This window comes from Lepidochelys kempii, chromosome 11 (assembly GCF_965140265.1).
Source record: "Lepidochelys kempii isolate rLepKem1 chromosome 11, rLepKem1.hap2, whole genome shotgun sequence".
Classification (NCBI taxonomy): Eukaryota; Metazoa; Chordata; order Testudines; family Cheloniidae; genus Lepidochelys; species Lepidochelys kempii.
The window spans coordinates 37,807,309-37,834,443 of record NC_133266.1 but is presented as its reverse complement, the minus strand read 5'-3'; the positions used below and the strand labels follow the sequence as shown (position 1 = coordinate 37,834,443).

The 27,135-nt window shown below is 42.9% G+C and overlaps 1 protein-coding gene across 3 annotated transcripts in view; it reads left to right on the top strand.

Annotated features, from left to right (window-relative positions):
- The window catches only part of STK39 (serine/threonine kinase 39), a 198,994-nt gene that overhangs the window by 73,480 nt on the left and 98,379 nt on the right, over positions 1-27,135 (top strand). For all 3 annotated transcript variants that reach the window (XM_073305735.1, XM_073305733.1, XM_073305734.1), the window contains 3 exons: positions 54-187; positions 4,454-4,502; positions 4,607-4,672. In XM_073305735.1, coding sequence (XP_073161836.1) covers positions 54-187; positions 4,454-4,502; positions 4,607-4,672 — 249 coding nt within the window. The remainder of the gene's footprint in view (positions 1-53; positions 188-4,453; positions 4,503-4,606; positions 4,673-27,135) is intronic.

Below are 27,135 nucleotides of genomic sequence, written 5' to 3'. Positions count from 1 at the left end.
TGTTGTAATTTCACAGAGACGCTTACCATGTCACCTTTTTGGTTTTACTATAGGTGTTAATGCTGACATTGCAAAATGACCCTCCCACTTTAGAAACAGGTGTAGAGGACAAAGAAATGATGAAAAAGTACGGGAAATCCTTTAGAAAACTAATTTCACTATGTCTTCAAAAAGACCCTTCCAAAAGGTATGGCTTTTTTGTTGTGTAAAATGGAATTAGTCCAAAATTCAGTGAGGACTATTTTACTTTAAAAATCCTTGTTATGAATTTTTTCTTAAATATTTATTTGGAAAATCCTTGAGTTTCCTAATATTAGGTCTTTGGTTTGGGGAGAAGGAGTTGGCTTTTAACAAACTTGTTGAAGCTTGATGATTAACTTGGTGTACTAGTATCCAAATATTCTACTTCTGTTATGCAAAGCACTTCTCAAACATTTTGAAAAACCCCAGTTCCTGCCCCGAAGAGCTTACAGTCTCTCATTTGAAACAAACAAAACCCCTCACTACTACTTTCAAGCCCATGTTAAAGATTATGACCATGCTGATCAAGTTGAGCTTTTACTGTCTGAACATACTGACTGTTTGAGCCTAAACCAGAAAATGCTGTTGGCCTTCCTTGTTCTGAGATGAGCTTATTTCTAACTCTACATTGTCATTTGCGCTGTGTGACAAGATTATTTCAAGAGAGGGTTAAGGTGTTTTTTATGTTAGAAATAAATAATGTAAACAACTGAATGGCTCTGAGCTAACTTGAAAATTATATATTCCCTCTTTCTTTGTTTCTTTCTGAATCATACATTTCTGCTCCATTTTTGTGACTGAAATACTTCAGATAATTATACTCTTTGTTCCAAAACTGTTGGTAAAGTCCCACAATGATGTCTCCCATTATCCTTTTGATAGCGCTTTGGATGTAAATCCATTTTGTATGTTTCTCTTGCTTGGACACTGAGAGAGCCACATTCTGTAATTAACATGTTTTCCTAATATGTTTTAGAAGTTACAGTACTAGCTGTACAAAACAATTCTCCTTGTCTGAGTCACCTGACTCACTGCTCTCTTACCTTATTTTCATGGTGTAATTTGAGTTCAGTGGTATTACAATAGTGTAAAATTAGAGTTATATAGTTGTGAGTCAGACTTAGTGAGCCTGCTGTAAATCAGGGTAAATATGGTCAGAATAAGGCTTAAGAGCTGAGAGCAGAGATAATAGATAGATCAAGAATAGTTAAGAAATAATAAGTGCAAACAAGACCTTTTTTTTTAATTTCCCAGAACCCCTCAGAATTCATCCTCTTGGCTCAGGAGATCATTTGTGTAGTATCTTCAGATTCCCCAGACCTTTATAGTCTGTCTCATTAATTTTAAGCCCTCAGAGTCTGGTTATGCTTTAAGCATAGTCCTACAACTTGCAGACTGCTTAAATACATTTTAGTGTTTTCTTTAGATTGAAACATGTTCTGGAAAAACAACTTTTATTATGGTTATAAATTACTGTAGAAATGGCCAAATGTTTTGAGGGCATGATTAAACTGGTGATTGTCCCTAGGAAGTTAGCCGTTGCTGTAGTTTTCCCTGTCTCTCTGTATTTGGAGTATCTGCTGCAAACACTTGATTCCTCACAGTTCAGTTCCCAGTGGTTAGCTGTTCTGCATTAAGCATACCAGCGTGTGACCATCAGGGTGTTAACGTTCCTGGTGACTCTGCTTTTTTAGTGTAAAATTAAACTACATTGCTAGTGTCTGTGCATGGCTCCTGCTGTTAGATCTGACTACAACGGATCTTTCAATTTTCTTTTACAGCTTCCATTAGTCTGCCCATTTTTAAAAGGAAACTTCTAGGTGACTCTCTGTACCACATGTGGAGGATGTGAACGGGGCTTATTTAAATAATAAAACCTTTCTTCCTGGTCTCTTCTTCCCTTTCTCTCCAAAACCTTATACCACATCATAGAATCATAGAATATCAGGGTTGGAAGGGACCCCAGAAGGTCATCTAGTCCAACCCCCTGCTCAAAGCAGGACCAATTCCCAGTTAAATCATCCCAGCCAGGGCTTTGTCAAGCCTGACCTTAAAAACCTCTAAGGAAGGAGATTCTACCACCTCCCTAGGTAACGCATTCCAGTGTTTCACCACCCTCTTAGTGAAAAAGTTTTTCCTAATATCCAATCTAAACCTCCCCCACTGCAACTTGAGACCATTACTCCTCGTTCTGTCATCTGCTACCATTGAGAACAGTCTAGAGCCATCCTCTTTGGAACCCCCTTTCAGGTAGTTGAAAGCAGCTATCAAATCCCCCCTCATTCTTCTCTTCTGCAGGCTAAACAATCCCAGCTCCCTCAGCCTCTCCTCATAACTCATGTGTTCCAGTCCCCTAATCATTTTTGTTGCCCTTCGCTGGACTCTCTCCAATTTATCCACATCCTTCTTGAAGTGTGGGGCCCAAAACTGGACACAGTACTCCAGATGAGGCCTCACCAATGTCGAATAGAGGGGAACGATCACGTCCCTCGATCTGCTCGCTATGCCCCTACTTATACATCCCAAAATGCCATTGGCCTTCTTGGCAACAAGGGCACACTGCTGACTCATATCCAGCTTCTCGTCCACTGTCACCCCTAGGTCCTTTTCCGCAGAACTGCTCAAATAAGCAGTGGCACATTAACCACATCAAATAAGCGTGGCACATTAACAAGCTAAGCAAGCTTTCAATCAACATAGAATTTGCAACTTTGTGTGGACACTCCATCTCAATTGGGTTATAATCGCATTTTATCTTAAACCCATGCAACTTTTGTGTGTAGACAAGCCCTTGTGACCTTCCTGAATTACTGTAGGTGGTTCTTACATTTTAACCACTCATAGACAAATGCAGTGAGGCATTAATTGGGCTTTGTTTGGGTTTCTGTTCAGTCTTCTTTATCCTCTGCAGTAGGGATGATATAACTTATTTTTTAGTTGAAAGTCCACTCTTCCATTGAAAATTAAACATTGATTTTGTGAAAAGGTGTCTGTGTTTTTTTGTGCAAAGTTAGAATTTTTCTTCCCTTCCCTCCATTGAAAAAACTGAATGCCCAAAGACCAAAATACTCTGATTCAGATATGCCACCATGGTGCTCATGGGATTTGTGGCTTGGTTCCCTCATGTCCCCAGTCCCTTCTATGGGCCATGCTTCCCAGCTAGAATACATCTCCTATAATGCACCTTGGCTTAGGGACTCCCATGATGTACCACCTCCCCTCACCATGAAGGGGGTGGTGGTGTATCATGGGAGACCGAGCCCATAATGAAGAACAGGAACATCAGGTACCTGAGCTACAACTCCCCTGGGGCACCACAGCAGCATTTTCAAATCAAAGTGGTTTTTTTTTGTTTTTTGTTTTTTTTTAAATTTGTGCTGAAATATTTCGTATCTTTTGGTTGAAATTTTCTATGGCGGGTGGGGAACCCAATTTCTGGACAGCTCTGCTTGACAGTAGACAAATATATTGATAGGTCCTCTGCTGTACCTCTAGGCAAAAATGGGCAAATGTTGCTCCTCCTTATTCAGAACTATAGCATATCATTAGGGTAAACAATGAAGGTTGTGACTTCAACTGCTGCAAACTTCAAAAGTGTAAATTCAGGGGGCCCTGGGAGGAAGATCGCTGAACAGAGAACTCCAGGGACTAAAAATAGAACATAGAGCATTTGGCCTCTAGGACATTGCATCAGATTCTACGTGTGCGTCTAGGGACTGAAAGCTCTGACAGTGCTGTTTGGTTTATGAAACAAGTTAATAGGCTCAGTCCAGTTCCTTGTGAACAGGTGTTCAAATCACTGAAATAAATGGCAATTGGTGCTTACCTCACTATTGGGAAAATTTTAATGATCTTTTCATCTGTATAAGCTGATTGCTTTTGAGCAGGGGTAGTCAATAGGTGGACCACGGGCCAAATCTGGGCCACCAGATGCTTTTTTGAATGGACTCAATATTTTTTTTATTTATTGTTGTTTTTTATTATTTTCTCTGGAGTCTGGACCTTGATTATACCTTAACAAAAAATTTGGACCTTGACAAAAAATAATTGGCTACCCCTGCGTCTGGAGCATGGTTTAGGCACATGGGCTAGGTCATCTAGGGAAGCATGCATGTCTTTTTAATGGTTTAAAAGGAGGTTGTAAGTCTTGGCTTTTTAATCCAGCACCCCTCACAAGCACTAAATTCATTTTAAAGAAAAAGATGGACAATGAAGGACAGGATATTGATTTATATCCAGTGCTTTCACCATCTCCCAACGTGTATAGTGAATTAATACATATACCATTATGGATTTTAAAATTAATTTTGCAGCTAGCATTGCTATTCATTCAGCACTAATTCAAAAGTACCATGTCATTTCATGAATGTCATGTACAGTATTCATTAGGAGGGATCTCTGTTTCTGCTCTAATTTATTATCGATCTTTCAGGCCCACAGCAGCGGAACTTTTAAAATGCAAATTCTTCCAGAAAGCCAAGGTAAAATGCTTAATCCGACATGTAAATCTGCTCTGTTTTACAATCTATGTGAATCTCCTGTTTTCCTTGAATTGGGTTTAACTGTCCAAATGTTGGTTTTTCAGAATAGAGAATACCTGATAGAAAAGCTTCTTACTAGAACACCTGATATAGCACAAAGAGCAAAAAAGGTAAGGTTCTTCACACTTTTTTTTCTCTAGACAGTGGAATAGGATATTGTCCAGAGACCAGCATGAGGGAAGACTCAGTATGTTGATTTTTAACTGTCTGAATGTAGCAATTCTCTCACTAACCCTTCACAGATGGTGACTATTGAAAATGAATAGCTTCTGAGGTTGAGCTTTCTTCAAAAAGTCTTAGGTCATTTTGACTTCCTTCCTTATTGTGCCTTGTCAAGGTGGTAAGATGGGGGAGAGAGTTTTTTTTCTTTACATTTTTAGTTGGAAAGCTATAAAATCAGGAAAATCCTTAGTTATTAGGAGGTACAGAAAATGTTGAGCATATAGGTCCACAGACAGAGGAAATGAAGTCATGAATTCAGGACACAAAATACAGAGTTAAGAACACAACAAAAAATATTTACAAAGGATTACCTGGTTAGTGTGCATTTCCATGTAATTATTATAAGTCACAAAGACATCAGTAAAAGTTGTTCAGTTAGGAAGAAGCTGGCAACAAGGCACTTCCAGAGAGGAATGCTTGTTCTCTTCCCTGACCCAACAGACTTGTTGAGCCACATGCTGCAAGGCTTTGCTCTTCTCTTGGGCTTTCTGAGAGGTTGGCTTGAGTGGGAACTAAGGGCTAAGGTGGGAACTCTCTTCAGGAGTCTTGTGGCTATTGACCCAATATAACTTGCAAGAGCAAGGGGTTTTTCATCATAACTATTGTAGAAGCCTCTAGAGTTCAGAAAAGACCTTTTTCAGTGAACTCAAAAATATATAGTTTAAGTTACTCACTCTTAATTTTTTTTTTTGTTCCCTAATAAACAAAGGGCAGGGCTGGGACATAGAGGTCTGATCAGGTCTAACTTTTAAAGCTGGACCCAAACGTGACTAGACTGACGTCATTCCTGAGCCTGAGAGTGTAGAATTGTTTCAGCTCTGACAATTGTAGGGTATTTGTGCTCAGGGAGCTATGGGCAAAGCACTGGAGTTACTGCCTGCAGGTGAAGGTGGGGTGTTCCATGACCAGAGGATCAGTGGGACTTTTGCCCTCATGGAAGTTCAGGATCTGCGGGAAGTGATGAGTTCAGCACCGCTCATTGGGAAAGCTGCCTTGTCTGCAGGGACCAGCAGGTCAGCAGTGGTTTGTTCAGACACCCCATCTCTGCGATAAGACCAAGCAGCTGGAGCATCTGCTACCTAGCAGTGCAGGCCCAGGGGTTATTCCCCCTTCTGTTCATTCTTGTGAGGTGGGGAGAGGGGCACCCTCCCCTGAGCAGGCTCAACTTGCCAGCAGCACTAGGATGCTTCCACCCACCTGGGCAACAGCAGCACCATTACTGCCACAGCTCTCCTTAGAATTAATCCTTGTCCTGCTTCCGGGAGTTTGAATCCTGTTGCTCCACCAAAGTCATTCCTGCTTGGGGTACCGTACTTTCAGAGGGGGGGCAATGGAGTCCTGGTCAGACAGGCTGGGGAGCAAGGAGGACGTTGAGGGGAGGGGGAAGGGATGGAAAGCTGGGCAGCACCTGGGGAAAGGAGTGGGGGTCGGGAGGAGAAGGCAGGGTGAAGGGCTGAAAGGAGGAGCAGGAGAATAACTAACATAGGCTAAAAAGGAAATCTGATAGGGCTTTAGGAAGCTGGAAACACACACGCGCACGCACACCCCCCCCCCCCGAGAGTGTCCATTCCCATTGGGTTAACAAGACCCTACTAGAAATCATTGACAGGCAATAGGGATCTGAGGCAGGTTGGGTGGTGGTAATATTCTAGAGGAGGAGAAGCAGCTCTGGAAATAGAGTGATTGGGAAATAGTGGTTGGGAAGAAGTAGGCAGTGTTAGAGATGGAAAGAAGGAGCAGGAGGACCCAGAGGCAGATTGAGTAAATGGACTTCTTTATTGCGGTACTTGTTCGCCTCTTTTATCTCAGTTAATATGTAAATACCTAAATTTAATACAGCACCCCCAAAACCCTTGTTTGATCGTTTGAATGTCCACATACTGAATATTAATAGCTATATACTAAATATAATTATACCTGCCCCTGTTTACTGTTTAGAGCATTAAGCATATTATACAGACCTTTTTATCTTGAAGATACATTTCTTTGCAGTAACTGTAGCCACAAGTTCCCTTAATCGGCAGTTCACAGGGGAGGGAGGAAGGGGCCATGGCCCCGAGGTCGTTTATGTATCTGGGGGGTGTAACACTTCTTCGCACAAGGGTATCCTTCAGACAACCATATTCCTCATGCAGCTGCAAAACTTATCGATCCTTAACCAGGGAAGGGAAAAGGATGGCAACTTTATCTATCAAGTGAAGAAATAGTGCTTGCCTATGCCGCACTCCCTATTACTGTGAAAGCGGTTACCCGGGTCTTTACATACCCCAACACGCAGGAGGAATGGAAGACTTGGAGGGAGCTCAGTGAGCACCACATCTCTTTGCCCATGTGGTGACTGCAACATGTGTTGGAAGGAGTTTTTGTAATTTAACTTTAAAAGGGGGGGAAAAACAGGATTTTTCACTTTATACCACAGTGGGAATCACTATAATCTTCTATCTCCGAAGACCCATTTCTAAACCTTTATAGCACGGGCCACATTTTATATAGTTTGTCTCCTGACCATGCAGACCAGCCTCCCCTCTCATTCACAGTCCCATAATATCTGAGTCAACTGCAGCAAATTCTCATTAGGAAAGCATTTAATGGAACTTTATCTCATAAAGTAACGTTTCATTTGGAGATGAGAAGCCAGCACAATGCTAGCTCTCCGTGGACGGCCATTAAGTACTCCCGAGACCATAGTTTGGGCACCTCTGCTCTTAGATTCAGGGTAAACCCCAACACTTCCCTTACCTCCTTAGAATTGCGAAGAAAACAGACAGTCCTGAGAGCTGTAAATGCCATCATGTACTAAAAATGCCAATAGAGTAAACATCTGCCAACTGCAACATAAACTGAAAAATGTTAAGTTTTCAGCTAGTGAAGACATTAAATTATTTAAGCTTTAATTCACTTACAGTTTTTAGTTGGCTGCTATTTTAAGATGCTATAAAATATAAATCTATTTCAATAGTGAATTGATTGTTTAAAAATATTTTATAAATAGAACTTGAGCAACTAAACTTATGCAACATGTGAAATGTCAGTCAGAAATCACTTTTCGAAGAACCCATAGGCTAGAAAGGTGGGGAAGGCAAGTCGTGTCATCAGTACTTTAAAATATATTTTAATAGGGCATTTGGCATGAAATGCCTGTAATTGACTTCCATGCCAATCCTGCTAGTACAGGTATAATAATGTAATTTCTGTTGCATCTAAGATATGTGTGATCAGTTTGCCTCGCTGCCCAGAACTCTGGCCTTATTCCACTTAGTTAACCTTTTTCTCTTACCTAATGTCCTCTTTTATTTTGCTGCTGCTGTTCTGCATCAGCACTGTTTGTGCCTATTCCTTTATTTTAAACCTGGTTCACATCAGCTTGGTATAATCCTAAAGACACCATCTTTAAACAGCAGCTTTAAATGAGTGGGGAAAATGTGCGAGGCTGTAAAAAGTGTAAACTTACAAAATTGGGATTTACAATAGATATCTACTCCCCAATCATATGCCCCCCCCTTTTTTTGTTTGTTTGTTAATTTACTAGTTCTAGGTTATAAGTTTTCTACAGAGTTAACTTTGCATTTTGAAATAATCTCCTCCCTCTTAGCATTTTCAGACAGAGTAATGGTAGCCGGACACTTTCTGAATTTGATCATGTGAGAGAAGTGTGACTTATCTTCCACCCTCCCATTCCCCCGTAAAACCTAGTTTAATATACGTTAGTACTGATTTTCCTGGCAATAGCATAATACTAGGAAACTTCTTATTGGCACTCCAACTCAATATAAATACATTTATAACAATTCTGTGTATCTTGAAGTCGGGTTGCATTTTGTAATGTAGAATACGCATGCATCTTTAGAGGTCATAGTGGAAAATAAAGTGACATCATGCAGGTGTAATTGCACTAAGAGCCAGGGATTGGTGAAAACAGGAATCTTTAGGCATTGACCCTCTTCTTGAGGGTAGGAAACATTTTTCAAATAGTAACTGGAGGAAGGGTGAACATTAAGCTCAGAATTCGGATGGTCCTCTATTCCTCCCACCTCAGCCATCTCCCTTCCTCCGAAGGCCCCAGGAGTTTATCTTTTGAGATTTTTACAGTGGTTAAGAAGTTAGTAGAAAAGGGAGTTGGTCAGCCTTGTCCTGTTCAGAGCAGGCCTACCAAGTGCTCAGAGAAACCAGATGAAGAGTGGAACCATCCGTCCTGAGACATAAGAGCTGAGTAGGGAGTTGGATGAGGCTACAGTTATTAGGCAACTTTTCCAAAAGACTTCTTTATCTTTTTTGAAATCCTGGAGACTGCTGTGTCACGAGGCTTGAGGCTGGGGAAGACTGTTCAAGTGGAGAAATAGGCATAATAAGGAAATTCTTGTCTTAAGCAAGAATGTGGTTTCCATTATGACTTTAAAGTTTATTCTTTTTTTTTTTGCCAGTCCTTTCCATGTGTTGTGTTTTTTTTTTTAAGATAAGTTCCACTGTATTTTTTCAGGCTTATTAGTATTGTACATTTTCCAAATATATAACTGTGCATCCAATTTATGAGCAGAAGTACACTTTAGAACTTGGGGCCTCATCCTGATCACACTGAAGTGAAGTCAATAGCAATACTTCAATGGGAGTAGGATTTTATCCTCAGTTTAAATAAAATACAACTCCAAGGAAAGTGTCTTGATTCCTTTGTGGCTAGACTGATTGTATTATGCTAAAAGGAAAAAAAAATTACATTATAGGGTGCTATCAAATATAATACTGAAAGCAAACATTATTACTAACAAATTCTTCTAAAAGAGAAAAAAAACCAATCCAAACAACAAGAATATTAGCTTCTGATTGTGTCTGAATTAACAAGTGGATGGAAATTGAATGAGATCACCACAACACAAGCTTGAAGTTGATAAACTTTATCCTGACCCTGCAATTTCAGGAAGAGGATTGCTGTGAGCCATGCTGACCCTGGGACATGTATGAAATAAACTGCTGTCATAAGATATGTGGAAACCAAAACAGTGAGTTTCTGTTTTTTTCGCAATATGGCACTTACACTGTCAACGGAAGCCTTGGAACACTTGTGGGTGTTGAGCTTGAGTCCTCTCCAATCCTGAACTTGCAGAATCAAACCAATCTCATGAACAAATCCAAGAATTTTGAAACTACTCACCACCAGTGTTGGTGCCCGAAATGGTCCATATTCCACTGCAACTTAAAGTTTTTAAGTGACTTTATATCATACAGCAATTAAAATGGCAGCCATTGTATACTGTCCATCACGATTTAAAAGCACCTACATGTTTATCTTCATCATAAGAACCTACAGGTGATGGTTTTTCAAACTTCACTTCAGTGAAACAGTGATTGTCTCTTGCATGCCAGTGTTGACCTGATGGCTTGTTTAGATGTTTCTAGCAATAGCTCTGATGAGGGACTCCAGGGTTGTTTGAGTCTCTCTGTGATTGAAACAAGTATTGATGGGCATGTAAACTGACACAAATGTACTCAAATCCTTAACTATTGTGGATTTTTTTTTTTGTAACTTTATCATGAATCTCATGGTGGTTGGAGGCTGCTCTTTTAGAACCCCAGTTCCTGAAATTAAATAACTGCTTGAGAATAAAAACAAAACAAAAACCTTAAAGTTTCTAGCCCTTGTGGTTGCAGAGAAGCCCAGAATCATAAGCTGTGTGCACTCGAAAGTTTCAACGCTGAGAAGGCAAATAAGACCCCACTTATTTTTAAATCTTGCATTATTTTTAAACCAATCTCATGCTACCTTTGGGCCTGACTCATGACTTCAGAATGGTTAGCATTGGCTGTATCTTGGGTTAATCTGTTAAAGATCATGACAGTGAACACGTGTTCTAATATCAGAAATGTATTCTGATGGCACAAAGTGTTAAATGAATTTTGTGGTGGTGGAAAAGTTCTGGAATGAAAATTGTTGAAACAAGCCTTTTCTTCACAGAAGGGGTTGATTCTAAGCAGTGGTAGTGTAAGCTTCTTGTTACCTGTCTTAGCTCTGAGAGGGCTCCTAGCCTAAGGGGATAGCTAATTTTCCATGACTGTTCAGTCCCTGGCCTCTTGCCTGTGAAAGGTGCCAGTTGTGGTGGAGTTTCTAGGTGTGGGTACTTTCCTGCTAAAGAACTGGATTGAAACCACCAACTCCCCCTGTGTAGGCCACCAAGCACCAGTGTGAGGTGTTGACTGTCACTAACTGTGCTGGATTTGAGCCAGGGTGCTGGAGGGTGGACGACTCTGTAGCCCCTTACTCCTCTCTGAAGGGACTGAGGGCTGTAGGACTCTAATCTAGAAGAGGCCAAACTGAACAGACGTTGCTCAGGATGCACGTACACAGTTGACATGGAGGATTATCTCAAATTTTGTAAGTTGTCTCCAACTACTGTTTTCCTAATATGCTGTAAAACATGGTGGAGGAGTAGGTCCTTGTGCTTGCTTAACTTGGTATGGGGACAGTCAAAGAACCCAAATTTATTCCAAAACGTAATCTGTAGGTGTGAACATTGGTCGGGAAACATGGGAAGTGGCCTGCGCGATGTTTCTTTGTTTTGTTTTTGTTAAACTGTCAAGAGGCGTGGGCAAAGTAGCTTAGCTCCAGAAGGGATTATAGTTGAATTTGAAGGATGAATCGGAAGCAGTGTTGCCCAGTGATGAGCTGCCAAAATCTTAACAACTGGTTCCCTCCTCACCCCACGAGGGGATCGTTGTCCCCCCCCCCGTACCCCTCGGACTCCTGCCCCATCCACACCCCTCCCCTGTCCCCTGACTGCCCCCAGAACCGGGCAGGAAGGTCTCGTGGGCCACCGTAGTGGGTGCCCACCCCACTCCTAAGAGCCAGAGGGACCTGCCGGGGGGCAAGGTGGGGAGTCCCAGAGGTGCTTACCTGGGGCACCTCCCAGGAAGCATCCGGCAGGTCCCTCTGGCTCCTAGGGGCGGGGGAGAGTAGCTAATGGGGGAGCAGGGGGAGCGGCCACTCCCCCCACTGATCACATCAAAAGTGGTGCCTTAGGCGCCGACTCCATGGGTGCTCCAGTACTGGAGCACCCAAGGGGAAAATTTGGTGTGTGCAGAGCACCCACCGGCAGCTCCCCGCGCTGTGCCCGGCCCCAGCTCACCTCTGCTCTGCCTCCTCCCCTGAATGCGCCGCTCCACTCTGCTTCTCCGCCCCCGCCCCCCAGGCTTCCCGCAAATCAGCTGTTCACGTGGGAAGCCGGGGCAGGCTGAGAAGCAGGCAGCAGTTTCGCACTCAGGCCCAGGGAGGCAGAGGTCAGCTGGGGCGGGGAGGCGCGGAGGGCCGTCTGCACCGCAGCAGGTAACTGGGGGGTGGGTGTTCGTGGGTGCTCCGGGGCTGGAACACCCACGGGGAAAATTTGGTGGGTGCCCACCGGCAGCTCTGCGCCCGGCCCCAGCTCACCTCCGCTCTGCTTCTCCACCCCCTCCTCCCCGGCTTCCTGTGAATCAGCTGTTTGCACAGGAAGCCGGAGAGGGCTGAGAAGCAGGCGATGGCTTCACACTCAGGCTGAGGGCGGCGGAGGTGAGCTGAGGCGGACGCAGGGGAACCGCTCCTCGCCTCAGCTCACCTCCGCCACCCTCAGCCTGAGTGTGAAGCCATCGCCTGCTTCTCAGCCCTCTCCGGCTTCCTGTGCAAACAGCTGATTCATGGGAAGCCGGGGGGGGTGGGGTGGAGAAGCAGAGCGGAGGTGAGCTGGGGCCGGGTGCAGAGCTGCCGGTGGGCACCCACCAAATTTTCCCCGTGGGTGTTCCAGCCCCGGAGCACTCACGAACACCCACCCCCCGGTTACCTGCTGCGGTGCAGACGGCCCTCCGCGCCTCCCCGCCCCAGCTGACCTCTGCCTCCCTGGGCCTGAGTGCGAAACTGCTGCCTGCTTCTCAGCCTGCCCCGGCTTCCCACGTGAACAGCTGATTTGCGGGAAGCCTGGGGAGCGGGGGCGGAGAAGCAGAGTGGAGCGGCGCATTCAGGGGAGGAGGCAGAGCAGAGGTGAGCTGGGGCCGGGGGTGGGTTGGGGCGGGGAGCTGCCGGTGGGTGCTCTGCACACACCAAATTTTCCCCTTGGGTGCTCCAGGGAGTCGGTGCCTAGGGTGCCACTTTTAGCCAGTTAAATTTAGAAACCCTTTTAGAACAGGTTGTCCCTCGCAGAACAACCGGTTCTAAAAGGGTTTCTAAATTTAACAACCGGTTCTAGCGAACCAGTGGGAACCGGCTCCAGCTCACCACTGGTGTTGCCTGCACTCACTATTTTATTGCAAGTCTCCGAGTGTATGTATATAATAATTGAAAGCTCCAGCTTCTGGAGTTAAGTAATAATGAGAGCAGAGATTTTTTTTTTTTTACATAAAAACAAGTGAAATAGGTTTCTAATGCTCATGGTTGTAGAGAAGCTTGGAAAGGTTCAGAAACCAAAAGCTCAGAAACCAAAAGAAGGCAAAAAATTTCATTATTTCTTTAAAAAAACAAACAAACAAAACTTGACTTCTTGAGACCTGACTCTTGCAGCTGGAGATGTGGTAGGAGCTACTGGGGGACTGCTAGAGAAGTGGAACTGGACAATATGGGAATAATCTAGCCAGAGGTAGAATTTATGGGAGAATGGATATAACTGAAAAATATTCCTTGCTCAATAATTGAAAAACCTAGTATGGGGCTGAACACTTGGGGGTTGATGGGAACAAGCCCTTAAAATAGGCATGGCTAGAAGAGCAGAAGATAAATTGGGACACGCTGGAATAGTGGGTATGTAAATATTGGGTGAGAGCTCTGTTCAAGGCTTGGGAAGAAAACAGCTGCTGGGCTGGGTGTATTCAAAATGTATATGCACAGATGCATATAGAATATGAAGTTCAATCAAAAAAGCAAATAAACAGCTCTGAGTTTTAAAAGGTTTGGATTTCTAACCATATAGTTTAATAGTCACATGTCCAGGAGAGGGCAGCAGTGCATTTGTATTACATTGATTTAAGTGCAAAATAAAAATGAAGTGTACTCTGCCTTCTACATTGACATGGTAATAATTATAGTTACAGAAAGCATTAAGTTAGAAAAGGCTTTGGTTCAGGGGTGTAAACACTATTGCACTCATTAGAATACAAGCTTCTTTTTGATAATTAATTCAGACACATTCAATATGGAAACGGTTTGCGTCTCCGTGTTTATTCTCAGGTACTGTGAAAATGTCTGATTTCAGCGTCCAAAATTGTACTAGAGCTTTCATTTGAATAAGCTTATAAAAATAAAAAAATATTGAAGAATGAACTTAGGCAAACCTTATCAAATCCGTGTAGAGATGCAGAACTCAAATTTGAGGACTCTTGTGATGTATGCAAGAGGGAGTAGAGACCTTTCATTTTGCTATTTTAGTTGCAAAGGGAGGAATTCGTGTGACACCTAACACAGCATTCTCAAACCTTTGAGCTTTAGTGTAACTTTTTATGTTAGTGGAAGTTATAGTTAAGGTTGCATTCAGCTATCATCCTAGCCCTTATTTTTTAGGGCATGATCCTAAATAACACATGATGGGGCATAGTGCTTGTGGTCAGTTGTAGTACTTACTGTAGTAAGCACTTTATCTTGTAGGGCCCTATTGAAGTCAGTGCAGGTTCTATCATTAACTTAATTGGTGCCCGGATTGTACTTGTATTGCTGCTAGGATCACGGCCTTAGAAAGCAATTGTGCAGTCGGGAAAACTATAAGTAAGGCAGCATTCAACTTCCATCATTATATATTTTCTAAGAAAGTGGTTGGTTGGTCACTTAGACATACTCTGAAGGGTAACACATGGCGAAGGGGATTTGAAAATTTTGAACATACATTTCCAATTACTTCTCAAACAAATAAAAATCTTTGCTAATGATTCACCATCACTCTGATTATCTATATGAGTAGCTAGGAAATGGATCTCTAGAGCTTCTAGGTCTAGGTCTGTACATCTTTGGCTGAACTACCTATTTCAGCAATTAGTTACCCCTTTAATCTGGTTTCTTTCCACTCCTGTCCTTAGCTGCTGGGCTGTAGTACAGTAACTTACTTTGAGATTCGGAAAAACAAGTGAATGGCTCTGTTCACATATATGAATTAGCCATTAGGGGGTGCCATGAGAATAGCTAATTTGAGATTCCTGTGTTCAGGCTGTCTCTTTTTTTTTTTTTTTTCTCTTCTCAGAGAAGCATTCAATCTTCACTACCCTAAGGACTTAAATTTCCAATTCCTCTTCCATACAGCTGCACATTTGTGCCTAAAAGATGAAATATTTCAATGAAACCATATGAATTGGAGAGATGTGGATGACTTACTGTTTTTAAAAATGACAATGGAATTTTATGTAGTGGAACTAACAATTGGAGAAATATTACTTGAAAAAATAAAATCAGCACACTTCAGGTAACGTGATAGTAACAGAAACCAAGATCAGATTTTTGATCTCTAAGCTTGTTTAGGTTGAGTATAAACACGTCTGGCTTAATTCTGCTTTCCAAAATGAAGCATGTGTTACAAATATTGTGGGAAACATTCCGTTCTTGTTACACACAAGCTATGCCAGGTGAAGCAACATGGAGCCTCTAGTCTTAACTTTGATTGCTCAAAGAAGCATTATTATTGAGAAGAGGAGTTGGGGACCAAGTAAGAGGGTGGATTGGGCAAAGACCTTAGAAAGGAAAAGGAGGGAAAGCTGGACAGCCATTTGAAGAGAAAACAAAGGGGACCAATGGCAATCTCTTGTTAGTACTATTACCTACAAAGGTTCCTTAGTCTTACCATTAATATCATGATTCAACATTTCCTTGTTTGCTAGGGGAAAACAAGAACCTCTTCTGCAGTACTTTAGTGTTTGTAAAGCTATTGGCTGTGAAGTGCTTTGTTGTGGTGCAGATGAGCAGAAAGGCGCATGGTTGCAAAACATAAATTCTTCATTAGTGGTAATCTGGTCATCACTACTTCTGCGAGTAGTGAAACCTGCGATCCTACCTTTTTTGCAGCACAGTAGAGGTGAGTGCTTTGTTAGGGTTAACCCCAAAGGGGGGGACACTGGGCTGTCTGTCTGTTGATAATAGGTGTCAGCAGAGAGTGCCACTGACTATGACTCAGTCTTTGTTTCTGCTTGCAGCTAACTATGCTCGGTGCCATTTCAGAATTCCCAGGCCTTCCCTGTTTAGTGAAGTTTACAGCACTGACTCTAAGTGCCCTGTAGCACATCACAGCAAGTAGTTACAATTTTAAAATTTGAAGGTAGGGCTTAGGACATTAAACGTTGGGTTGCTTCAGTTACTTGCGAAAGCTCCCTCATTTGGAAAGCCTCTTCTACTGTGAAAGGAGACGTAGGGTTGTGTGAATCTCTTGGAAGCTTGAAGTCTTGCAAATGATTTGTGGAGACTGATGAAAGAAGTTTGTTCATGAAGTTACAAACTAGTTAAACTGGGTTTTGGTTTTTTTATTTTTTTTTGTTTCCTAGGGCAAGGTGAACAGTTGTTTTTTTTTAAAGATCCCTCTTCCTCCTTATCAAAAAGATAGACTGGCATAGATGATATTGGGGGAGGAGGGCAGGATATCCTATGTCAGGTTTTCACTTTTCTGAAGACAAACTACCCCCACATGTCCTGTTCTTAGGGCAGGTCTACACTACAAAATGACTTTTTGGTACAACTGTGTCGCCCATGGATGTGAAAAATCCACACACTTGAGCAACACAGTGATACCCACCTAAGCACGTTTTAAGTGTAGACCTGTCCTTATTCTCTTTGACTTAGTTCTAGTTTTCCTGGGTATTTTTTCTCCCCTTACAGACCCTCTCTACTCTCTTGCTCCACTTTGTTTATTACAGTGTCCCCCGTGTGGAGTATGAAAATGTAATGTCCATGTTTGAGTGGCTGCTAAAGATCTTCCACCTTCAATCATTTTAATTAAATGTAAACACTGTGTTGCCTTGCTCCTGCTGCAAGAGTCATGATCCTTCTCATGTTCACGTTGCTGCCACCCTTCATTTATGGTGCTAGTGTTCCATCTTTCCTGGGGAACTCATGTGAAATGTTTTTGCTTAGCAGCATAGTATATTACCATGCTGACCTACTCCTGTGACTGCTGGAAACTGAACTGGGAGTAGGGTGAAAGAGCTGTTGAGGGTAAGATATGCTGTCAGTTAAGGAGTAAAGGAAGTAAGAAGATAGGAGACGTGAGCACGCTGGAGAGCTGGAAAGAGGAGCAAGTAGATGGTTGTAAAGGTGACTGAGTCAGTATGAAAAATTAAGAGTTCACCTCTTCTTTCTATTTTTTTTTGGGGGGGGTCCCTTTCTCTCCTGGTTCCAGCCTGTCCATGTCTTCCTTTGATCCTGCCAGTCCATTCACTCTCCATCTTACACTGCAAGAACTCAGAAATACAACTTGTTAAGCAAGTGTATACCCTCAATATCCCTTTAAATTCTAGTTTTTCTCCTAATTGCCTTAATTAAATCCAGAGTAATATAAATATTTTATAAACATCTTTGTGGCTATTAACATTTAAATTAAGATTTAACAATGAAAATTTGATTTGAGAGATTGTATAATCAGGAACATACATTTTAATCCCCAAGCAGGTGTTAGTAGCTTAAATTAATAATATTGTAGGTCCAGAAACAAAGGGTGGTGTTGGTTTTTTTTTTAAATTATTTTTAAGCACGTCTGAGTAAAAGAAAGATCTTCGACTATTCTTTTTAAAATTAAGTTCAAAATAAGAACGAAGGCCTCTCCTAACATTGTCGTGCGTTACAGTGCCATTGGTAGTTACCGTGATGTGATCTTTCAGTGTGGGTGTACAAATCTGACACTTAACTGTATTCTCAGACCTGACACTCAGACTTAGATAGAACAGGATAGGCATTGACTCAGTCCATGGGAGATACAGCTTTCTCAGCAGCTTGCCTGCTCATCTGGAACTCTCTCCTGGAAGAGATCATGATGATCATGCATCTCACTGCCTTCAGAGCAAACACAAAGACTAATTCTTTGATTTAGACTATCCAGAAAGGAAAATAACCCCACCACTAAACAAATTTAAGTCCCTGAATACTGGAGGAAGAAAGGGATGTAATTTTTGTGCATGCTCAATAATTTCCCTAGACACACAGATCTTCATGGAGCAGGATAGGCTCCCCCAGGCATGTGAGCCGCACCCTGAGAGAGGACCAAAAACTCTGAGGTCGCGCCTCTGGAACTTTCCTGTCTGTTCTTCCCTCAAGAAAGACCGGGTTTGACAAGCAGGATGTGGCCACCAATAAAAGAGGCACCAGCCATCTTTGCCCCTGGAGTCTGCTGTCAGACACTGGAGAGCCCCAGATAGGGTTCTGCAGCACTTAGGGAAAGATGAGTAAGTTGAATGCTGAGTGTGTGAGCATTAACTCATCAAATTCCTTAGGGTTGAGGATGTAGAGTGCTGCCTGTGTGGCCAGCCCTGCCCAGTGCAGGATTCAGGAAGTCTTCCATGAAGGTGAGGTAAGGAGAGAGTGATGCAGCAGAGGCAGCTCTCCACTGAATCACCGTACCCCCTGTGTGATATGGCCCTGTGTGATGCTGGTTTATGTCATAAACCTCCTACCTCAAAATGAAAATCCTATTTCGTGCTGGGTGGTGCTTGGTTCTAACACAGTATTTTTCATTTACGCCCAGAGGTAGTGCTTGCTTTCCATCTCAGTTCTGGTTTATTACTAATAAAGTGCATGGACCTCCGTGCTCCCTGCTTCTGCCTGCACAGAAATGTTGGCTGGATCTCTGCTTTAAAAAAGGGACGGGGGTGGAGAGCGGACAAGCTATGAGGCATTAAAAGGAAAAGAGAGAGGTGTTTTTCTATATGGCCATATTTGTGATTTGCAGCTAATTGTCCTGAGCTATGCCACAGTGAACCAGGGGACTAATTTAGTACTCCCGGGGGTGGGAAATACCAAGTAATTTAAATACCCTAGCATAATTCCTAGAAGATAGAAACTAAGATCTCCCTCCCTCCCTCCCTCTCTCCTTTCCTTTTCTTTTTTGTTATCCTAGCACTATACTTTAGTCAGAGATGTATATGTGTTACTCCTAAAGGGCAAATGTGTGTCCCTTACTGATGGGAGTCCATGTTTTCATGCCCTTATTTGTGTTGTAATATATCATTAGCAATGGACTAACTCAGAAGACAAAACTTTGCCCCCAGAGCATGTCTCCCATTAGTATTGGAGAGTGCTGTCTGAGGGCCTGGACATTGTTTTAAGCAGTGGTTGACTTGAAATGGAATTGTCCAACTATGGTGTTTGACTGATTCCAGTGAGAAGAACATAAACTTGTATTAGCAGGTATTAAATACTTGCATGTCTTCATTTTTCCTGAATATCTTACTGAAATGCTCATGTTTGTATATTAACCTTTTAAAACTAATGGCAAAGATCAAAAGTCATGGAACAAACTGGGATATGTGTATCTGAAGAAGTTGCTCTGCTTCTCAGAGATGGCATGTAGTATAGAAGCTATGTCCTGTGTAAATGGCCAGAGCCCAAGTTAGAAATGTTTTTATGATGTCCTAATTCTTGCATAAATATTTCTGTAAAATAGTTAACATAACAAATAATGGGTATATTATATCCGATTCCAAAGATGAGCTCTTTCGAGATTTTGGGTAAAGATAAATCTCTCAAATTGACCAAATTAGTCCAGAATTGATAATTTCTAAATGAATAAGACTCTGGAATTCTTGGCCAGATTATCACATATTCAAGCTGTCCTGAATATAAACAGCTATGTAAATTCCCACCTAAAATATGTAGAGAACAGCTAATCTCTAGGATTGTGTATTTTACATATGAATATCTTAATGAAGAGAGGCAGAATAAAGACCATTTTACAATTAAACAGACAAAGGAGGAAAGCCTTATTGCAGGAATGACCTTGACAGAGTAGTCTCCTGGTGGTCATTCTATAAATTTCAAACGTCATAAATATTGAAATATTCAAATTCCTTTTGTGTCCCATTGGTCACCAACTAATTTCAGAAAATCACCTCACACAGGGTTTGGCCTATTGGCGATCAATTACCATAGCATGCATTTTAAATCTTAATTAAATTTGCATAGTTGTATAATCTTTCTGAGAGCAGCTAGGATCTCTGCCACTTCATGAATAAATTAGTGCATCAAAGAGCTGGTGGTCCCTTTTTGTAATCCCAGGTTTTATGTACACACCTCTTCAAACCAGACTTACCTTTGAAATTTGGCATACACGCACAAACGTCACTCTGCCAAGACTCTTCATTGCTGTGCCAATTAGGTGATGCTGCATGATGGAATCTATTTGAACGTGCCAGCAATGAGACCATGAATGTGCCATTTACCTCAAGTTTCATTCACCCCTTTCTGAACTGTGAATTACCTTCAGTGAGCTACCAGGTCACAGGGATGCTACAGACACCCTGCCTTATGTCAATGAACTGTACACCAAATTTTCTATTAGATGTAGGCTTCTATTCTCAGCTTTATGACGGCCTCTCATTACATTGCTGGGGCGTTACTGTAACTGAGATTGTGCCCACAATTGTGAAGATAGAACTACTTCCATACCAAGGTGAATACACTCCTCATGGAAAGAGGAAACGTTCATTGTAGTGATGATGCTCTGGCAAGACCCTGATACAAAAACCATGAATACAAAAATTGAGTAGGAGAGTCATGCAATGATCCTTGTGCAACAGGCTTTTCAGAGATTAACCCCCATGTGAGCACTTAAGTGGAGTGATTTTTTTTCCCTTTAATTTCTTGTCGGTCTTGCTGGGCAGCAGCACTTTCTTTTCAGTACTATTTATTGGTGTATAATATCTTTCTGACCGAGAATCCGAACGCACTTTCTATAGATACTAAATGAAGAAGTTAAAGACACACGTTCATAGAAAATCTCCTCTTTCTAAAATGAATTTAATAATGGTGAAAAATTCTTCACTGGAAAGTGAAATTCACCACCACTGAAGAAGCAGGAGAGGTGGTTTTCAGCATAAGCTTTCCTTTGTAGTAACCCATTCATGAGCCATGGTGTTCTGGAGAGATCGCTGTTGCGTCTGAGATGTAGGATAGACCAGATATAGTCCTGGACCAAGGGCATGTTTTGAATGGACTTTTGAACAATGAGGGATGAAACAGGAACATTTTATTACTTGTAAATTTACAACAAGATCTATACAAGCATGGAACAGTTTGTCAGAAAGGTGAAAATCTTGTTGCTAGAGACTCTTAAAACTGGATGGTGGAAAGCACTAGGAATTATACTGTGCGATAAGGAATAGTCCTGCAAACTGGCAGCAGCTCTGTTTGTCAGACACATAGATGAACATAATTTGTTGGGGAAGAGTCAACATGGTTTTTGTAAAGGGAAATCATGCCTCACCAATGTACTACAATTCTTTGAGGGGGTCAACAAGCATGTGGACAAGGGGGATCCAGTGGATATAGTGTGCTTAGATTTTCAGAAAGCCTTTGACAAGGTCCATCAGCAAAGGCTCTTAAGCAAAGTAAGCTGTCTTGGGATAAGAGGGAAGGTCCTTTCATGGATTGGTAACTGGTGAAAAGATAGGAAACAAAGGGTAGGAATAAATGGTTCATTTTCACAATGGAGAGAGGTAAATAGTGGTACCCCCCCAGGGGTCTGAACTGGGCCTAGTCCTATTCAATATATTCATAAATGATCTGGAAAAAGAGGTAAACAGTGAGGTGGTAAAATTCGCAGATGATACAAAACTATTCAAGATAATTAAGTCCCAGGCAGACTGCGAAGAACTACAAAAGGATCTCTCAAAACTGGGAGACTGGGTAACAAAATGGCAGATGAAATTCAATGTTGATAAATGCAAAGTAATGCACATTCGGAAAACATAATCCCAACTGTACGTATAAAATGATGGGGTCTAAATTAGCTGTTACCACTCAAGAAAGAGATCTTGAATCATTGTGGATAGTTCTCTGAAAACATCCACTCAATGTGCAGCGGCAGTCAAAAAACTAAACTACGTTGGGAATCATTAAGTAAGGGATAGATAATAAGACAGAAAATATCGTATTGCCTCCCTGTAAATCCATGGTTCGCCCACATCTTGAATATTGCATACAGATGTGGTCGTCCCATCTCAAAAAAGATGTGTTGAAATTGGAAAAGGGTTCAGAAAAGGGTAACAAAAATGATCAGGGGTATGGAACAGCTGCCATAGGAGGAGAGATAATAAGAGTGGGACTTTTCAGCTTGGAAAAGAGATGACTAAGGGGGGATATAATAGAGGTCTATACAATCATGACTGGTGTGGAGAAAGTAAATAAGTGTTATTTACTCCTTCTCATAACACAAGAACTAGGGGGTCACCAAATGAAACTAATAGGTAGGAGGTTTAAAACAGACAAAAGGAAGTATTTTTTCACACAACACACAATCAGTCTGTGGAACTCTTTGCCAGAGGATGTTGTGAAGGCCAAGACTAAAATAGGGTTCAAAAGAGAACTAGATAAATTCATGGAGGATAGGTCCATCAATGGCTATTAGCCAGGATGGGCCGGGATGGTGTCCCTAGCCTCTGTTTGCCAGAAGGTGGGAATGGGCAACAGGGGATGGAACACTTGATGATTACCTGTTCTGTTCATTCCCTCAGGGGCACCGGGCATTGGCCAGTCGCAAGACTGCATACTAGGCTAGATGGACCTGTGGTTTGACCCAATATGGCCGTTGTTATATTTATCTAAATAGATGTGATATAAGCATGGTATAAATGCAAATATCTCTGATCTCCTACTTCAACATGCCCAAAGAATTCTTGCTCTTTCTGTGGCAGTGGTTCTTCCGGTTGATCACATAGTATCATCGTCTTAAGAATCACTCCCACAATAATGACCTTCCGATGGTCTCTGCACTTGATTGTCAGAATTGCTTATGAAATGTAGGTGCAGAAGTGGCATCAGTGTAGAAAATTTGCACAAACAGCCTTATGTATAAAGCCTCATTGCTTTTCTGAGTTCATTTCTTACCTACACCCACCACTGTTGTAATATTACAGAGTTCTACTCTGTTTGTTTTCACTTCTTAAGTGTGCTAGTCAGTTTGTAAGGGCAGGCCCTAAAGAACAGAGCACTCCATGCCTTTCCTGGAGGTTTGGGGTGAACTTATCTGAGGGTATGTTAACACTGCAAAAAACAAAAAAACCTGCAGCAGCAGGCTCTCAGAGCCGGTGTTAACTGACTTGGGCTTGTGCTTGGGGGATTAAAAATAGCCATGTGGATGTTTGGGCTTGGGCTCTGAAACCCAACAAAGATTGTGTGTTTCAGAGTCCGGGCTCCAGTCTGAGCCCAATATCTTCCTATTTTTAGGCCCATAGTGCAAGCCCTGTGAGCCTGGATCAGTTGGCCCAGGCTTTGAGACTCATTGCTGCAGGTCTTTTTTGCAGTGTAGACATACCCTAAGTGTCTCAAGGCAGAGAGGCCTTAAAGGTCATTCTCATCAGCCTCCAGGGCAGGTCTGGACTCTTTATAGAATGGGCTGCAGTGAGTGGCAAAGAGGAGCTATTAAATTATTAAGATGTCACTCCTGCTCTCTGGAATCTTGAATATTTTGAATAATATAGTGGTAGATGCAGTTGGGAAGAGCATCAATAGGAGTGTGTTTGTTTGTAAGGCATTTTATGTATCTTGTTAGGCTGTGCAGGAGCAACACAGCTGGTTGATTGATAGCATGCAGTGCTTCCATAATGATCTAAGAACAGATAGTCCTTCTGTAGATTGATGCCGGTCACAGAACAGTGTTGGCTGTCCTCCAGTTAAAAAGGAATAGGGAACAGTGCTGGGTGTTCCAGGCAGATCTGGCAGGAGTTATTAATTGGGTCTTCCTCTATACCTGCCCCTTCCCAAGAATACGGGGGCATTAACTGGAGCTGAGATATAAATTTCCTATATATCAAGAGCATACAAGATTACTTTAGGTCTCTGGGATGTTTAATTATCATCACCATCTGTTTCACTTGCGCAAAAATCTCACTGAAAAATACTTGGTGTCTCCTTTTTAATTCTGTCCCCATAATACGAGAACAAATGGTCACTTGAGGAAATTTACAACGAACAAAGGATAGGCATATATCTCAGAAGGCCTGATTCTGCAAAGTTACTCTTGTGAATAATCTTGACTCTCCCACGTCCATTGAAGTAAGTGAGATAACTTCAGAACCTAGGGACTGTGACAATAAGAGTTGTACAAATACCCGAGACACATGGGTGACCTAGGAGCATTGAGATTGGGCCCATAGTGCCTAGTTAGCCTGTAGAGTTTGTGGTTGGAGATCAAGGTTAAGAACTCTATTTGCATCTTAACAAGGGCTGAATAATTTTGTGACCAATTATATTTATATCTGTTCACTTTACATCAAAGAATGTTTAGTGCTTTCGCACATAAGCGTACTGCTGCAGGGGCCAGGAAGGAGTCCCCTATGTCCTGTACAGAGTTACACAACTGTTTGGTGTACTTCAGGGAACTTCCACTGTCCCTGAAACTCTAGGTATGAATCACAGCTGCAGATGGGATACCAGACCTACTGAACCACTGATGCTTTGGGATTCCACCCAGACCAGTAAGGGGTTGTCACCACCTGCCCTGCCACTTTGTGTGCCTTAAATGCTGTGCTGCTGTGGCTCACAGCCTGCACACCAACAGCCGGCATACAAGCAGAAGGGTATCCGGAGTTGCCAGACAGGTGGTGACACAACCACTTACTGGTCTGGGTTGAACCCCAAGCATCACATTGGCTTAGTTAAACAGGATTTACAGGCAGCTTGCTCTTTTAACTAAGGCTTACACATTGAGCATTGGTAAAATAGCTTGTGATTCTCAAGTGAGAAGTCTGGGAACAGTTAAAGGTTATACTTTTATTATTTTCCATTTATTTTGGGAAGGAAATAGAGCAAAGGGAAGTGTAAAGATGAGTAAGAAGCAGAAAAGGCAGGAGGAGCAAAGAAACATGCACTGAGCTCATCAAGAAGCAATTAGAAGAGCTGAGTGTATGGGGGTCTGTCAGCAGCCACTCAGAAGAAATCTGAGCATAGTGGTCATGCTGCACTTGTATGCCATGGGTCCCTTCCCCCTCTGAGCCCTATTTGGGGCGTCCCTTTTTCTCCAGCAGGGTATGCCGGAAACCAAGCAGATGGCTTCCCTAGATCCCTCAGCAATGGAGAAAGGTCCCGAGCTGTGGAGGCTGGAGTGGAAAAGGCTGCTAGGGAAGGCGAGATGGGAAGAGCTGCAGGCCAGGTGTCAGAGCATGGTGATAGTGCTGGAGCAACCTGATGCAGCCAGCTCGAACAGAAGAGGGTTAAGTCATACCCATGGGACCCAGGAGGAAGTACATAATGGTGCCACCTGATCAGAGGCTAGCAGACAAACAGATGTGGGTGTGATCGACCCCATTGTTCTGCCTGTAGCATGAGTCATTATGGACACTAAAGGTTATTCTGGTTTCTGAATGTGGAAATGTGGGAAATGTCTTTTCTTGGTGTGTTTTCTGTAATCATGTAACAAGGTTGAGCCCGAGGGCTCACGTACAAGATTGCAATAGCCAGACTCCGTGGTCGAGGAGGTAAACCCTCACTGGGGAAACTGAGTCAGTTGAGTGGGGCTGTGGCCAGGGTTTGCTAGGAGCAGTGAGACCCTAGCACAGCTAGCAAAGCAGAGGGGGAAATGTAGGGAAACTGAGCCACAGCTGGAAGGTACTGTGGTCCAAAAAATTGTGTATGGAGAGAGGCTGGCACAGCTATGGATAGCTATGGGCCAGAACTCCACTGGGAGCAGGGCAGACGCAGGGTGGTAAGAGATCTGGTTTCTCAGGTCTAGGGTTCTGGCACTTCGGTTATTGGCTTGGGTGACCCAGATGGGTACTGTGTCAATGTGGGGGGCGGGAAGTGTGACTGTTGCGGTTTAAATACAAGACAGAACAAGGCTTTAAGCAAGCAAGCAGGCTGGTCTGCCGACGGGCTCGTTTCCTGTCAGCTTTCCACCCTCTCTTTTATTCTTTCTCTCCCCCCACGCATTACATACTCCAACAGATAAAAGGAATACACTGGCTTTGTTTAATATTCTTATTTTAACAATATCTATCTACCGCATTCCTTGCTCTCGGGCCTTGAGCCCAGTCCTGGGAGGCTTGCCACGGTTCATGTCATCTGGGAGAGATTCCAAGGTTCGTGCCTTTGAGAGGAGCCGTGTGTGCACTGCTCCTACACAACACTCTGGGTGTGCCTTGAATGTTGCCAAGTGCATGAACCCTGCATGAATGCTACATCCCCTCCTTTTTTGTTTATTTGTGCTCGGCCATCTCATGGTAGCCATCAATTTGCTTTTGCAAGCCAATTAACTCCCGGACAGACAAGGTCATAACTCGTGGAGCCTGCCAGGGCGGGTCTCGACAAAGCCTTAACAAAAAGGAAATACATTGCACACAGCAACAGCAAAAAATAAGCCCAAGAAGGTAAAGTGTAATTGGCCGGGCCCCAATTAGCCATGCTAGAGTACTGGGAAGAGAAGTTCGCGTAAGCAGCGAGCATCGTCTCATTCCCTGTTTCCTCATGGTGATGACATACTGGAATAAGGCACGTACCTAACAATTCTTCAGCTGCTACAAAATCAGATAAACAAAAGTGGGTAACATTTGCTATTGAAGCCAATTTTTCCCATAGGTTATATGTCATTCGGGCCCATAACGGAGGAGGCGCTCCCAAGTCAACCCCTACAGGAAATAGCAGGCACATAAGGCACACAATCAATACAGAATTAGCAGTGATTTGGGCGAGAATGGCCACAGACAGAGTCTCAGGAGTCTCTGGCTGTTGGTTTGCTTCCAGTCTTTGTTGAGCTGCGGTGACCAATGCTTTCACTGCTCCCCATGTCACGGGCTGGCTTGGGACGCTACGTCACCTCCGTCTCTGTCCCGCTATTGTCGACCCGGGAGGCACCGCGTTCTCCTCCAAGGTCAGCTGAAACTCCGGTATGGGGTTCAACAGCCCCTGGTGCCACGCCATGCTGTTTCAGTGCCGGTCGCACGCAACGGGCCGGAACCCACAATGGTCCTGCAGGGAGAGAGACAGCAGCATATCCCCGACACCAAGTAATTAAAGGTACTGGGCCCAACCATTGCGGATCGGGCAGCTGACGGTAATAGACACGCGGTCTTTCCAGTACCTCGGACTTATGAAAATGCCAATCCGCGGGGGTCTGCTGATCTGTATTCAGTGTTAAATTATTTAAAGTAAACAAAAGGATATGCAATTGTTGCTGAATGTCTCCTAAGGTTCGGAGACGCAGCTCCCCTTGTTTTAATTGTTTATCAAGCA